The 13,210-nt window shown below is 36.4% G+C and overlaps 2 protein-coding genes across 2 annotated transcripts; one reads left to right on the top strand and one right to left on the bottom strand.

Annotated features, from left to right (window-relative positions):
- The first annotated feature begins 1,981 nt into the window (after positions 1–1,981).
- On the top strand, positions 1,982–6,130 carry LOC133877405 (mitochondrial dicarboxylate/tricarboxylate transporter DTC). The gene is made up of 6 exons (XM_062315689.1): positions 1,982–2,295; positions 2,534–2,617; positions 3,306–3,367; positions 3,557–3,918; positions 5,532–5,746; positions 5,899–6,130. The coding sequence occupies exons 1-6, from the start codon at positions 2,176–2,178 to the stop codon at positions 5,953–5,955; spliced, it is 900 nt and encodes a 299-aa protein (XP_062171673.1). The 5' UTR covers positions 1,982–2,175; the 3' UTR covers positions 5,956–6,130.
- A 2,565-nt stretch (positions 6,131–8,695) lies between these two features.
- Positions 8,696–12,762, bottom strand: LOC133877622 (disease resistance protein RPV1-like). The gene is made up of 5 exons (XM_062316008.1): positions 12,257–12,762; positions 10,873–11,986; positions 10,398–10,748; positions 9,517–10,278; positions 8,696–9,424 (listed from the first exon to the last, which is right to left on the bottom strand). The coding sequence occupies exons 1-5, from the start codon at positions 12,760–12,762 to the stop codon at positions 8,906–8,908; spliced, it is 3,252 nt and encodes a 1,083-aa protein (XP_062171992.1). The 3' UTR covers positions 8,696–8,905.
- Positions 12,763–13,210: the final 448 nt, after the last annotated feature.

Here is a 13,210-nt window from a genome sequence, read left to right as displayed (position 1 = left end):
TAAGGATAGCCCAAAACCGGCCCAAAATAATAAATTTTATTGACATGGCAATGTCACGTGGCATTATCACATTAACTAAACAAATATTGTGGAGCATCTCTTATGGGCGGCTAACAATGCTCTCGGAGATGGACACACAACCACCCTCAAGACCATCATAATGGTCGCAATTATCTTCAACACACGACCACCCTCAAAACTATTATGCCTAGTCGTCTCAACCACTTTCATGTAATGGTCAAAAGGTGACACTGGCTAGGAGAGAGTGTTACTATGGACGGCCAACCATGCTCTTGGAGATGGACACATGACTACTCTCAAAACCATCAATTATCTTCAACATTTGCTCCGGTTGTTGCAGCCATTAAGTCTAGCCGTCTCAACCATTCTTATGTGATGGTCGGAGGTGACATCGATTAGGAGACAATAATTTTTTTATATTTTTTTTGTTTGCTGATGTAATAATACCATGTCAACACACGTAAGCTAGCTATATTTAAAGCGCAAATATTCAGTGGGGTTGATCTAATATTAATATTTTTCATAACTATTATAATTAGCCGATGAGCGACATTTTCAAGAGGGATATCATCGTTATTTCAAGGAAGTTGGAAGGACAGTTTTGTAAAACCGCGCCTTAATTGAGAACCTTGCATGGTAGGTTGGATCGAAGCTGAGGCCCCCGTGAAGTGGGCAACATTGATATTCCCGAAATTTGGATCTACCAAATAACCTTACGGCATTGATTTATTTACTTCCAAGCCATTGTACACCGAATAAATCGCCCTTTCTAAGATTTACAGGAATTAATAAAAAAACCTCAACAACATGCATGCCTGTAGTGAGCTCCAACTCTGCCATTTGAATATTAATTTTTGCTGTTTAGCCCTTCTTCTTCGCTTAAATTACATTGGGAAAAGTCTCTTTAGTCCAACACAAGCAAAGCATAGATCATAGTCTATAGATCTCTGACTTGCTCAATAGTCTTTCTCAACAGAAAGTCATTGATGGGGTTCCTTTGATGGCAAAAAAGGAACAACAGCCACACCTGGTTAAATGACTATGTCATCCCTTCTACTTTTTTTTTTTTTTCTTTTCCCTCCATTTCAATGAAATCGAGAGAATGATTTATATTACGGTTTGTATTTCATAGATGTAATTGTGTATACGTTGTCACGTGGTGAAGATGTTCTCTGCCATTTAAAATTTTTAAATGACACGACATTATATGTACCGTTAAATACAACAAAATATAATTTAGTTATTCCTAATCTAATATTGTTTGTAGACAGAAATTTTCTACAACCCACGTATAAAATTGACTTGTGTCAATTAACATGTGAGAAAATGCTTTTTGAATAACATTAATAAAAAAACATATGCTTCTTATATGTTTAAAAAATACATGTCACTTTTATATGTGTGTTGTATAAAATTTTATAAATATAATGTAAAAATTTAGTTTTCTGTGTTTATAAGATCTACCTTAAAAGACGGATCTATTATTTTGTAAATTTGGTTGAAGAATGATGTGGATGATAAATACCAGCAAGTAATACCCTTATTGCTTCCACCATTTGAGCTAAAAAGGCTAACTACTTTGATTGAATCATTGAAAGTGTAATTGAACAATAAAAAATACTTGAAAGGTTCATTTCTTTTTCATACTTGACAAAAAGTCTTTGCATATTTAACAATTGGGGATTTAAGTATAATCTTATATGTCATACTCTCAAGAATATCGTCCCAACCCAAATTGCTGCACTTTTATTTTTTATTTTTTATTATTTATTGAAAGGCTAAAATAAAACCAAAGAGATAAGGGGTACTACTGTCAGTGAAAACTCAAAAGTGCCAACAGAAATAAAATAGAGTCAATATAAAGTGGATACCATTTCTGTAATTTACAAGAAATCTGGTGTCATACAACTAACAAAAAAGCACTTACCCAAAAGAAATTACAACTAAAAAATAGTACCGCAAAATCTTCTTCACACTTGGGGAGAGAGAGAGAGAGAGGGTTTTCTATTCTTTTGTGTGCAGCACAATTTATTGCCTCTTTCCTTCTCTCCCTGCTCATTCTGTGAAAGCCCATTTTTCTTTCTCTTGCTCTCCCTCTCCCTCTCCCTCTCCCTTTGAGCTCCCAATCTCCCACTCTTTGAATCCAGGAAGAGAATGGGAGACGAGAAGAAGTCCAAAGCCACTGGTGTGTGGCCCACCGTGAAGCCCTTCGTTAATGGTGGAGCGTCTGGTATGCTCGCCACTTGTGTCATCCAACCCATCGATATGATAAAGGTGAGTCATTTCATGTATAGATCAATACCCATGTTTCTATTCTCTATTTTCACTGACACCCATTAAAAAGTTTTGATATTTTTGTGATGCAAATTGAGTTTTTCTTATGGGTTTCAGATCTGCGATTTATGGGTTTTGCGTTTGGAAGTTTTTCTTTGTTCAGTGGTGTAGAACGGTTGATTGAGTGCTAATTTTTTGCTGGGTTCTTTTTATTTTTGTGTATTTTGGATTGGTGTAGGTGAGGATTCAATTGGGTCAGGGGTCAGCAAGCCAGGTGGCGAAGAACATGCTCAAGGAGGAGGGTTTTGGTGCCTTTTACAAGGTTTGGTTCTAGAAACCAATACAAAGCTGAACTTTCTGTTATATGGTGTGTTGATCTGGTGGACACAGATATTTTTGTTTTCAAGTGTTGAATTTGGTTTTTGTCTAAAAGATCTTTATGAAGAGCTGGATCAGACAATTTAAGTTTCTTGTGTTATTGTGTAGATTAGGATGAAGAATGAATTGGTTCATAGATCCCAACAAGTAATATCCTCATTGTCTATAAGGTGGTCTTTTCTTACAGTACTAAAAGTTTAGCTAGTTAAGTACTCTGGTCTGTAAATTTATGTGGGGTACTTGTTTTAATGTAGATTTGTTAAATACTAATATAGTAATGACAAAGAAGCAGAATGAGAGATGCCCATCAAGGCTTACATTCTTAGTAGTGTGATTATATATGGCCATGTTTATTGTGACTTGTTTGATTCAAATTGTAGCTCTGCTTAGTGGTGTGATTAGTATAGTAATGACAAAGAAGCAGAACAAGAGATGCCCATCAATCAAACCTTATGTGCTTTGTGGTGTGAATTGATTAAATATGGCCCTGTTTATTGTGACTTGTTTGATTCAAATTGTTGTTCTGCATTGCCACTTGAACTTTGTCCTCCCCAACCCCAACAAAAAAGAAGAAGCAAATAAATAAATAAATGAAAGCACATTGGTTGGTCTAATCGCATTACTTTGAGCAGGGGCTATCGGCTGGACTGCTCAGACAAGCTACATATACCACGGCACGACTTGGATCATTCAAGTAAGTTCTTGTCAACATTTACTATTGACGAATTAAAAAGTTGGTCTAATTGTATTATTTTGGAACATTTGGTCTTGTCAATCTGGATCTTCCCATGTGGTTCAAACTTCGAAATTATATCTCATTTATTTATATGTATTCTATATTATCATTTTCATGTATTAATTAGCTACCCTTTGTTTCTCGTAGGATTTTGACGAATAAAGCAATTGAAGCCAATGGTGGGAAGCCCCTACCTCTATATCAGAAAGCTTTGTGTGGGCTTACTGCTGGTGCTATTGGAGCATCTGTTGGTAGTCCAGCAGATTTAGCACTTATCCGTATGCAGGCAGATGCCACTTTGCCTGCAGCCCAGCGCCGACATTACAAAAATGCCTTCCATGCGCTCTATCGTATTGTTGGAGATGAGGGAGTTTTGGCACTCTGGAAAGGTGCAGGGCCTACTGTAGTGAGAGCAATGGCATTGAACATGGGAATGCTAGCCTCCTATGATCAAAGTTCTGAGTTTTTCAGGGATTCCCTTGGTTTTGGTGAAACTTCCACAGTTGTAGGTGAGATTCTTTGGAGGAAATTTAGATATTGGTTTTTGTTAAAAAGTTTAATGTTGTTATTTGGTGTTTGTTTCATAGCAGAATACTTTATGGTTGAAATTTTAATTTATAATTGTACTGTGGACTACTTATTGAACAACACCTCTTCTTTTGGAGGCAAATATATGATATGGTAAAAAATTTGGGGTTTGTGTTTTAGGAAGAATTTTGATTGACCTTAAGAAAGACTTTGGAAGCTCATTTTATGTTGTGTCAGATTATATGAAGTGCAACCTTCTCAAATCTTTAAATAGTTTAGAGGCCTCTTGTACAAAATGGATTGGGTCTGAACATAGTTGAACCTTGTTTTTTTTTTATCTGTAAGTTCTACTGAAACCACGGGAAAGGATGTTTAGGGATATTTTCTATTTTTTCTCTAACGTTTTGTGCGTGTGCGAGTGTATTAGAGTATGCGCATATGCATTATGGTCAGTTGCATCTTCTGGCTGAAGGCTTGCTATTTTCCTTGGCTGATATAGATGGTTATTACCAATAACGAGACAAGTTACATTGTATTAATTTTTGTATATCACAGATACTATACAATTGATTGCTATAGAAGCAATGTTAGGCATGCTCTTCACAGCTTGTTTTATTAGACCATTAGGCCATTTTGATTCCATTTTTATAGGCCCACCTTACTTTGACTGGCTTCGACTGGTTTGGCTGAATTGGAATATGAGAGTGCTATATTTCACATGCTTTTTTAATAAATTGGAACTTACTTTATTGGTAGTGTTTACGATTATTTTCTGGTAAGTAAACTTGTCCGTTGACAAAAGGTCTTTTTAAAGTATACCATTGGAAGCATGTGTTGGACATTAAAAGATATCAGGAACTAGGCTTAGTTTCATTTTGAGCCCACGTCTCTACTTGCGTTGGACCATGTTCAAGTCTGGAAAGGGCAAATTTTATCTGCTGTGTAGGCCTGACCTGACAAATAGCTACACTCTATTAAAGAGAGCAGGTTGGATGTTGAATGGCCTAGCTAATCATCTCAGTTGCTATCTGACCAGACTTGGCATTTTCGCATTCTTCTCAGGGGCTGGGTTGGATTTTTGTGACCCATCTATTATTTGGATATATCTTGATGAAGAAATTCCTGTTTCACCCAGCTGGTTGCATCTAATACACACACACACACACACACACACACTGATGATCAGTATATGGAATTTGGAATTTGAAAACAGTGTCTGATTTATGTTGTGAATAAATTTTTGTTTAGGCAGAAGATAATGGCATTTTATATAGATATTATAATAACGACATTCATATTATAATATGCCAGAACTGTGAAATTTAGTTGGCTGTCTCAACTATTTAGCCTATGATTTTTGAGGTTCCAAAGAGTCTTCTTGAATCCTTGATACTCTCTTCCTCTCTGTTGGCACACACGGGCAAAGAGTAAAGTTTTGCAGTTTCTTCTACTAAAGTGTGCAGAAATAGGAATATTTATTTAGTCTTTCAAGCTATGTTTCTGTTTAAATAATTGGCTTTCATTCCCAGAAAAATATTTATCTTATTTCTTTGCTTTGATTAATAATGTCTTGTTGCTTCCTTTTTCTTCTCAGGTGCTAGTACCATTTCAGGATTCTTTGCTGCAGCTTGCAGTTTACCCTTTGATTATGTCAAAACCCAGATTCAGAAGATGCAACCTGATGCTGAGGGGAAGCTTCCTTACTCTGGTTCTTTAGATTGCGCAATGAAAACCTTGAAAGCTGGAGGGCCTTTGAAGTTGTACACTGGATTTCCAGTATATTGCGTTAGAATTGCCCCCCATGTCATGGTACTCTCTCTCTCTCTCTCTCTCTCTCTCTCTCTGGGGTGTGTATACCCACTGAGCCATTTGCTCAAAGTCACCTACCTTGATTGTCTATAGATCTCACATTGTTTTTTTATTATTTGGTTTCTGATGTTTGGGTGTTTGCTCTTATGCAGATGACTTGGATTTTCCTCAACCAGATCCAAAAGCTGGAGAAATCAGTAGGGTTGTAGTGTTGGTCTCTGCAGGATGGAGATTCCTTTTGGGGTGAAGCGTTAAAAATAATGTTACTTTTCGCCGTCTGGTAGTTTTTTTGGCTGATTTGACAGTTTCACACCCGGCAAGTAAAACCATTTGTTTTGATAATTTCACTGTGATTGAGAAGTAGGCTTCTACAATTTTCCTAAATTGTTCCAGTTATTTTTAGAGGTGTGACTGCAACCGGATATTACTCGATCTTTTGAACTTGGAGAGTCTTCCATTTGAAAATTCTCTGGAAGAAATATGCAAGTAAAATAAAATTTACTCTATAAACAGTTTATTGAATCAAGTTCCTTTTTTTTTTTTCCTCTGGAATGTGATCGTGTAGATGGTTTCATTACATAAATTAGAGATGCATTTGCACATGTTATATTGCGTCATTTTGGATGTACGATGCATGTGTCAATCCGAAGAGGTAGGAAGCTGTAGGGTTCACATCAGGAAATAGAAGGTTTTTGATGCAGTTAGCTTCCAAATTGGGTTGGTGTTAAGAGTGTATCTTATTATTTCTTGTATTTGATGATCTTGTGCACTGCAGGAGATACCATAATTTCCTCTGCTATTGTTTACTAGTTGAGAGTCTCTTTGTAGAGAGGACAACAGTGGAAGTTTAAAATATTTATATGACGAGGGGATTGAACATTAATGGGCAGAGCAAATCTAGCCAAACATGTCATGATATTGTAAATAATTTTAACTGTATATATTCTTTAAAAAAAAAAAAAAAAAAACTGTGTATAAGCTCAGCCACCCCACTTTTTTTTTTTTTTTTTTTTTTTTTTTTTTAAATTTTATTATTTTTAAACAAATTTTTTTTTTTTTAATATAGTCCCACATGTCAACCGTTGAGGTTGACACGTGGTGGGCCTCTAAATATTGGATGGAAAAATAAATGGAGGTACTAAGTTCGTCTTTTTTCAAAACTCAAGTACCATGTGTGATACGAATTGAAACTAGGTACCAAAAAATAAAGTTGTTAAAACTAAATGCATTCAAATTCAAGCATGTTAAGAAAAGAAGACCAAATTTTGAGCCAACTTCATTGATCATCTCTTGGGCTACTACTAGTTAAGGGTGTACATGCGATTATGGTTAGTGGTTATTGACTAAAATCGCTAACCGCAACCGCTTCCGTCTATGCGGTTATAATAACTGCTGGTTAGCAGTTATTATGTTTATAACCGTCGATTTTAAAACCGCTTTTTAATTTGGGCTTTGGACCGGTTTTGGTGCAGGTTTTAATTTTTTCAAAAAGAATTTAATAATTTTTGGAGGGTTAAATACCCTATTGGTACTTGAGTTTTTGACTTTTTTAAATTTCGTACTTAAGTTTTCATTTGTTTCATAGGTGGTACTCGTACTTCAGTTAGGAGTAAAAACTCGTTTGGTACCTCTATTACATTTTCCGTTCAAATATTAACAGCTCGCCACGTGTCAACCGCTGAGGTTGACATGTGCATTATATAAAAAGAAACAGGGAGGGTGCGGCCACCCCCAAGGGCCAAAACCCATCATTTTTTTAAAAAAAAACAAAAAAATTATTATTTTAATTTTTTTATATAGTGCCACGTGTCAATCTTAGCGGTTGACATGTGGCGGACTGTTAATATTTGGACAGAAAATGTAATAGAGGTACCAAACAGATTTTTACCCCTAACTTAGGTACCACTTACGAAACAAACGAAAATTCAAGTACTAAATTTAAAAAAGCATATAACTCATGTACCAATATAGGGTATTTAACCCATTTTTGGACCTTCTACCTTTTGGTACAAAATTAACAAATCTAAATGCAAATCCAAAATATCTATTTTTTTTTTATAAAAAAAATACAAATCCAAATAACCAAATACAAATCCAAAACCAAAACATTACAATCACCTTCATTACTAATATACTTCTAGATAAAGTCCAATATTGAGCGTCATCTACAAAAAAAGAAGCTTTGGTTAATTGAAAAATAAGTTTCATAAATAATTGCACAAATGAAAAGTTTCGACTAATTTACAAGCATTAACCTTCTTTATCTTATTTTTCCACAAATTCCTCAAACTCTCGAATGTCAATTGGAGTATTCCTTATCCAATTTTTTTTTGACTCACTTATCCAATTTTGTGTGCAAACAATTACCTTCTACATAGTTTATATATATATATATATATATATATATATAGGCGGTTAGTAATTTATAACCGCTTTCGAAAGCGGTTAGCGATTTTAACTGCTCCATTTGTATACTCATACTCCAGGTTGGTCAAATGTGTTTCAATGCCGATAGGAATTAAAAATAGAATAAATATTCAGCAAATTGTTTCCATACAAATCCTTGACCTAAATAACCGCACTTTTAGTAGGAAACGAGTGTAAAAATTGGAGGGAGAAAATAATTAAACAAATTCACTAGCGCCGGCTTTATAGTGGCCGGCGCTAGTGCAAGATTCAATTCATATGTTCTTGCTTCGAATTGGCCACTTATAGCATTATTCATTTCAAGATCAAGGGAAAAATCATTTTATTAGGGTTATTACTCCAACCAAAGGGGGGTTGTCCTTGACAATTGGCCACATCTAACTATTCTACTAAAAAAAATTAAGTTAGAGCAAATTCATGTTTCTTCCATAAAAATCTTTAAACTCAACTGCACATTAACCGGAAAATGAGTGTAAAAATTGGAGGTAGGAAAAAACCAATTAACTCACTCCATCAGCGCTATAGTGCCATTGCGATCTATGCACATATACATGCAAGTTTTCTCTTGACCAAAGTTTCCTCAAAGAGCAAATACAAAAATTAAAGAAGAAATTATATATGAAGCTCCTTTAAAAAGAAATGTGACAGAAGAGTAGAGGGAATTAAGGGGATGACTTACCAGAAACTTCAGAGGATGACTTTACGAGCTTCCATACCATGAATGTTCCTCAATTATAAACGATATAAAGGAGGGTGATAAGTCTCTAAATCCAAACCATGAGCAATAATATTCAAAGCTTTGTAGAATTCCGAAGCATCATGCTGACTGCATACAACACGCATCCCACACTCTTTCACCTCCACAGCCGAGCTGTCGGTCAAAATTAAAGCCTCAATGTAGCTCCATCCATCTAATTTCTTCGACTGTTCCAAAAACCATTTAGCTGGTATATACACCCAGAATCCAGTTGGCCCAACAGATGGGAATTTAGGGACGGGAAGGACAAAGGGTATATGTAGACGCCCTTCGTCGGTCTCAAAATGAAAAACAAAGTGATAAAGAGTAGGATCAGTGCTCTCATGGACTTCATAAACAACAAACACAGCACATCCCTTCCACTCCCTGTTATCATTCAAATCTGGATGCATCTCAAGTTTTACAGAGGAACTACCACTTTTATTGTTGAACCACTTTGGGATTCCAGGCCCCAACCACGACCCACATATTACCTTGGTACCAAAAAAGCTTCTCTGTAAGAGAGAGTGAAAAAAAAAAAAGATGAGATTTTTTGTGTTAAAAAAAAAAAGAACTTTTTGTGTAAAAATGAGAGAAAGAGACTCACCCAATAGCCTTCTTTCTGTAAATGTGTTCGTAGATCCAATTGTAAAATATTGCAGGGACTGCCACCATCATAATCAATATACAATGCTGCTATGGAGCAATCGGTGGTCACCAATATATCACTTAAAGCCCTCGTGTATATTTGGTCCGAAAACATCTCCAGCAATGGACAATTCTCAACGTACAAGTATGTTAAACTCAATGGAAGCTTTGGCAATGCTTGAAGCCTGATACAATTTCTCAAGTAAAGTGATTCAAGATTGGAAAGCTGACAAATGCTATCTGGTATTCTCGCAAACTCATTCCCGCTCAGGTTTACAACCTCAAGTGAGGATAAACAGGAAATGTCACCGGGAAAAAATGAAAGGTTTTTGCAGTTTTCTAAACTCAGAATTTCAAGACCAGATAAACGCTCAAATGATAACGGTAATTGTTCTATAGCAGTCCCGTCCAATTTAAGCATCCACAAAGACGTCATATTTCCTAGGATAGCTGGAAACGCCTCGAGTCTTGAGCAACCAGATAGATCAAAAAACTCGAGAGATTCCAAGTTGATCAAGTCTGGAAGGCTTTTAAGACGTTTGCAATTTCGTAAATTCAATCGTTTAAGACATTTAAGAAATCCAATAGATGAATGGACCTTGGACAAACTTGTACAACCTTCAAGCTCTAGTCTCTCAAGACTTGGGACTCCGGTGAAATCTGGTATCTCGATCAAGTTTTGAGACCCACGCAGGTCAATGATTTTCAAATCCTCCAAACTCTATTATAAGCCAATAAATCATTGGATAAAATCAATTAAGCGCTAATGAAATTATTTAGAAATTAAGCGGAAGACAAATAAGAATATTAATGCACATTTGCATAAGCAAAAAATCTTACCTTAACTCCTTTCCACAATTTTTCGATACGGCTAAAAGGCATACTGAGTTCAACAAGCTTGTCTGGTTCAGAACCGGTCGGCAATGATTTTAGAGGATACGGCAAGGATTTTAAAGGACATCCACACCATTCCAAAATGCGTAATTCATCTGATAGCACGAATGTTGAAAGTTTTCCACGCCATACCAGAGTGCTTAACTTATCATAAAGTTCAGAAACATTTTCTACACAACCAATGTTTCCAATCTTAAGCATTCTCAATCTTTTCATGTTTGAGAAGGCATCCAGTCTCAATCGCTCCTTTTTCCTATTAGGGAAGTCGAGGGCCATGGCTAGAACTCGTTGAGTTCCCTATTCCCAAGAACAATCAGATTAGTAGTCTAGTGGAAAATACTTGACAAATAATTATAAGAATTAATTTGTATATATGAAATTATTCTACTTTATGTTCATATATCTATTCTAATCCACTTACCATATTATTCTTCAATACGGAAAGGACATCCCTCCAATGCCACAATCTACTGCGGTTACCAGGACTCTGTTGGTCTTCATGTTCAACTATTTGCTGACCCATTTTTTCTATCAAACCATGCATCACCAATCTGCCCCTTGAGATGTCTAGAAGAGATTTGTCCCTAAGATTGGGGATAGTGGAGTTTGGAAAGTAACCAAAACTTTCTAGTTTATGTAGTATGCTAACTAAGTCTGATCCTTGGAAGAAACACGCAATATCTAAAAATAATTCTCGTCCAAAAAAGTCCAGTTCATCAAAACTGATTCGTAACTGATCTATGATTTTTTCCATAGGCCGTACTTGTATTTGATCCAAGAAACTTTTCCATTCATCTGGTGTTCTATCACGCAAGTAGCTACCCAAAACTATAAGAGCTAAAGGAAGACCTTGAGCATAAGTCACAAATTTCCAAGACAGATTCTTATAATTTTCTACAGGATAGGGTCGTTGTTTGAATGCATTCAAACTGAAGAGCTGCAAAGCTTCATAATCATTCAACATCTTCACCTCATAGATAGCAGTCGCATGCCTATTCAACAAATGAACATCTCTGCTTGTTAAAATGATTCTACTCCCCCGACCAAACAAATTAGGGTTCCATGCGACTGCTTGTATTTGTTGTGTATCCACATCATCAAGAACAAGAAAAACCTTTTGGTTACTTAGTCTTCTTCTTATCACAGAGATTTGATCACGATCATCCAACATTTTTATTTCTTTTTTCTTGAGGATCTCAGAAATAAGCTGGTTTCGTAAAGCATTCAGAGGACGATTAATTCTAGTACTATTAGTTCCGGATGAATCTTCTTCTTTACAAGCAAGAAAGCATCTAACTTCAAATTGAGGAGAAACCATATCATAAATGACGTTTGCCAGTGTGGTCTTACCCACCCCACCCATCCCATGAATCCCTATAAAGCGAACATCACCCTCCCCAATATCGAGTAACTTCATAACTTCCTCCACACGAGATTCAATTCCAACAAGATCACCCTCGGAAACACGTGAAACGCTACGAGGCAATTCATAATATATGCTTTCAACGATTTCTTCGACAATTTTTGACTCGTAACTGCAAAGAAGATGGGATAATAATTTTAATGAGACAGTGACAGTCATAAAGAAAGGGAAAATATTTTAAGTTTATAATTTCGCATCGTAGCTGAGATTTGATTTGCCTCACTCATCATTCGGCTAATTTAGGTATACTAGTTGGGGTTTAGTGTACGTTGCAGATTATGATGATCAGATGATGATACTAGCTAGTTGGAACAAAACTGATAATTAAGTTTCCAACTCATCTATAAATATGATCTCGGTGAAAGAAGAAAAGACTAATTACCGATTATCATCGATATAACATCCGGAGGTGTTGGCCACTTCAGTCAAAGCAGTTTTCCACGTTATGATCTTCTCTTCGTCAACCTTGGGGTCCCGTACATGCCGAAGAAAAGCATTAGCAAAACTGCCTCTCTGGTATCGGACGTCAGTGGGACGCACATGGTAGAAAACGGGAATAACTTTCAGCCCTGTCTGTTTCCTGCATTCGACAATCTTTGCAAGTTCAATCAGGCACCATTTAGAGAAAGCATAGTTTTCTGAGATAACAACGACCGCACACATGGATTCTTCTATTGCTTTCAAGAGCTCTTCAGAAATATCGTTTCCTAGCTCGAGTTTTTCATCGTCTCTAAAGACGATAATGCCTCTCTGTATCAAAGCAGCATGTAAATGGTCCGTAAATCTCGTGCGAGTGTCTGTGCCGCGGAAGCTGAGGAAAACATCGTGTATCCATCGAGGTTTCCATGGAGGTGTTGAAGAGGTTCTTCGACCGCTCGTGGACGCCATCGGAGACTTACAAGTTAATTTGCAGACGCAGATCGAGAACAGGAAGAAGACCAAGAGACCTTTTTTAATTTCCCCAACACCTCGGCTTTCCGTGTTGTGGAAACGTTTTCAACATGAGGAAATTTTGCAGAAGACGCGGCCTTGTAAATTAGACGTTGCTTTTTTACTCTTTTTTTATTATTATTATTTTTTTAATTTTTATAGATGCTTTGATAAGAAACAAACACAAACTGAAGCCAAGGAAGAAAAAATCTGTTACATCACTTATGACCGTTGGTCATTAAAAAGAATTGCGGTTTCTACACGTTTTTGACCTTGAGCCGGGGCCGGCTCAAAGCCTAGGCGAGTTAGGCACTCGCCTAGGCCCCGGATTTGATAAGGCCCAAAAAGAAAAAAAAATTTAGGCCCAATTTTTTTTTTAAAATTTAAGGCCCAAAATTTTTTTAGT

The sequence above is a fragment of the Alnus glutinosa genome, chromosome 9 (assembly GCF_958979055.1).
Source record: "Alnus glutinosa chromosome 9, dhAlnGlut1.1, whole genome shotgun sequence".
Taxonomy (NCBI): Eukaryota; Viridiplantae; Streptophyta; class Magnoliopsida; order Fagales; family Betulaceae; genus Alnus; species Alnus glutinosa.
The sequence above is the reverse complement of the archived record's forward strand: the minus strand, read 5'-3'. Positions and strand labels throughout refer to the sequence as shown.

What these genes read in the sequence shown, in the direction of transcription:
- LOC133877622 (XM_062316008.1), bottom strand. Translation starts at nt 12,762, where the DNA reads ATGGCGTCCACGAGCGGTCGAAGAACCTCTTCAACACCTCCATGGAAA. An exon ending in AATTGTGGAAAGGAGTTAAG is followed by an intron (nt 10,279 to 10,397) that starts GTAAGATTTTTT and finishes GGCTTATAATAG; the next exon opens with AGTTTGGAGGATTTGAAAAT. An exon ending in TACAGAAAGAAGGCTATTGG is followed by an intron (nt 9,425 to 9,516) that starts GTGAGTCTCTTT and finishes TCTCTCTTACAG; the next exon opens with AGAAGCTTTTTTGGTACCAA.
- LOC133877405 (XM_062315689.1), top strand. Translation starts at nt 2,176, where the DNA reads ATGGGAGACGAGAAGAAGTCCAAAGCCACTGGTGTGTGGCCCACCGTG. An exon ending in GCACGACTTGGATCATTCAA is followed by an intron (nt 3,368 to 3,556) that starts GTAAGTTCTTGT and finishes TGTTTCTCGTAG; the next exon opens with GATTTTGACGAATAAAGCAA. An exon ending in GAATTGCCCCCCATGTCATG is followed by an intron (nt 5,747 to 5,898) that starts GTACTCTCTCTC and finishes GCTCTTATGCAG; the next exon opens with ATGACTTGGATTTTCCTCAA.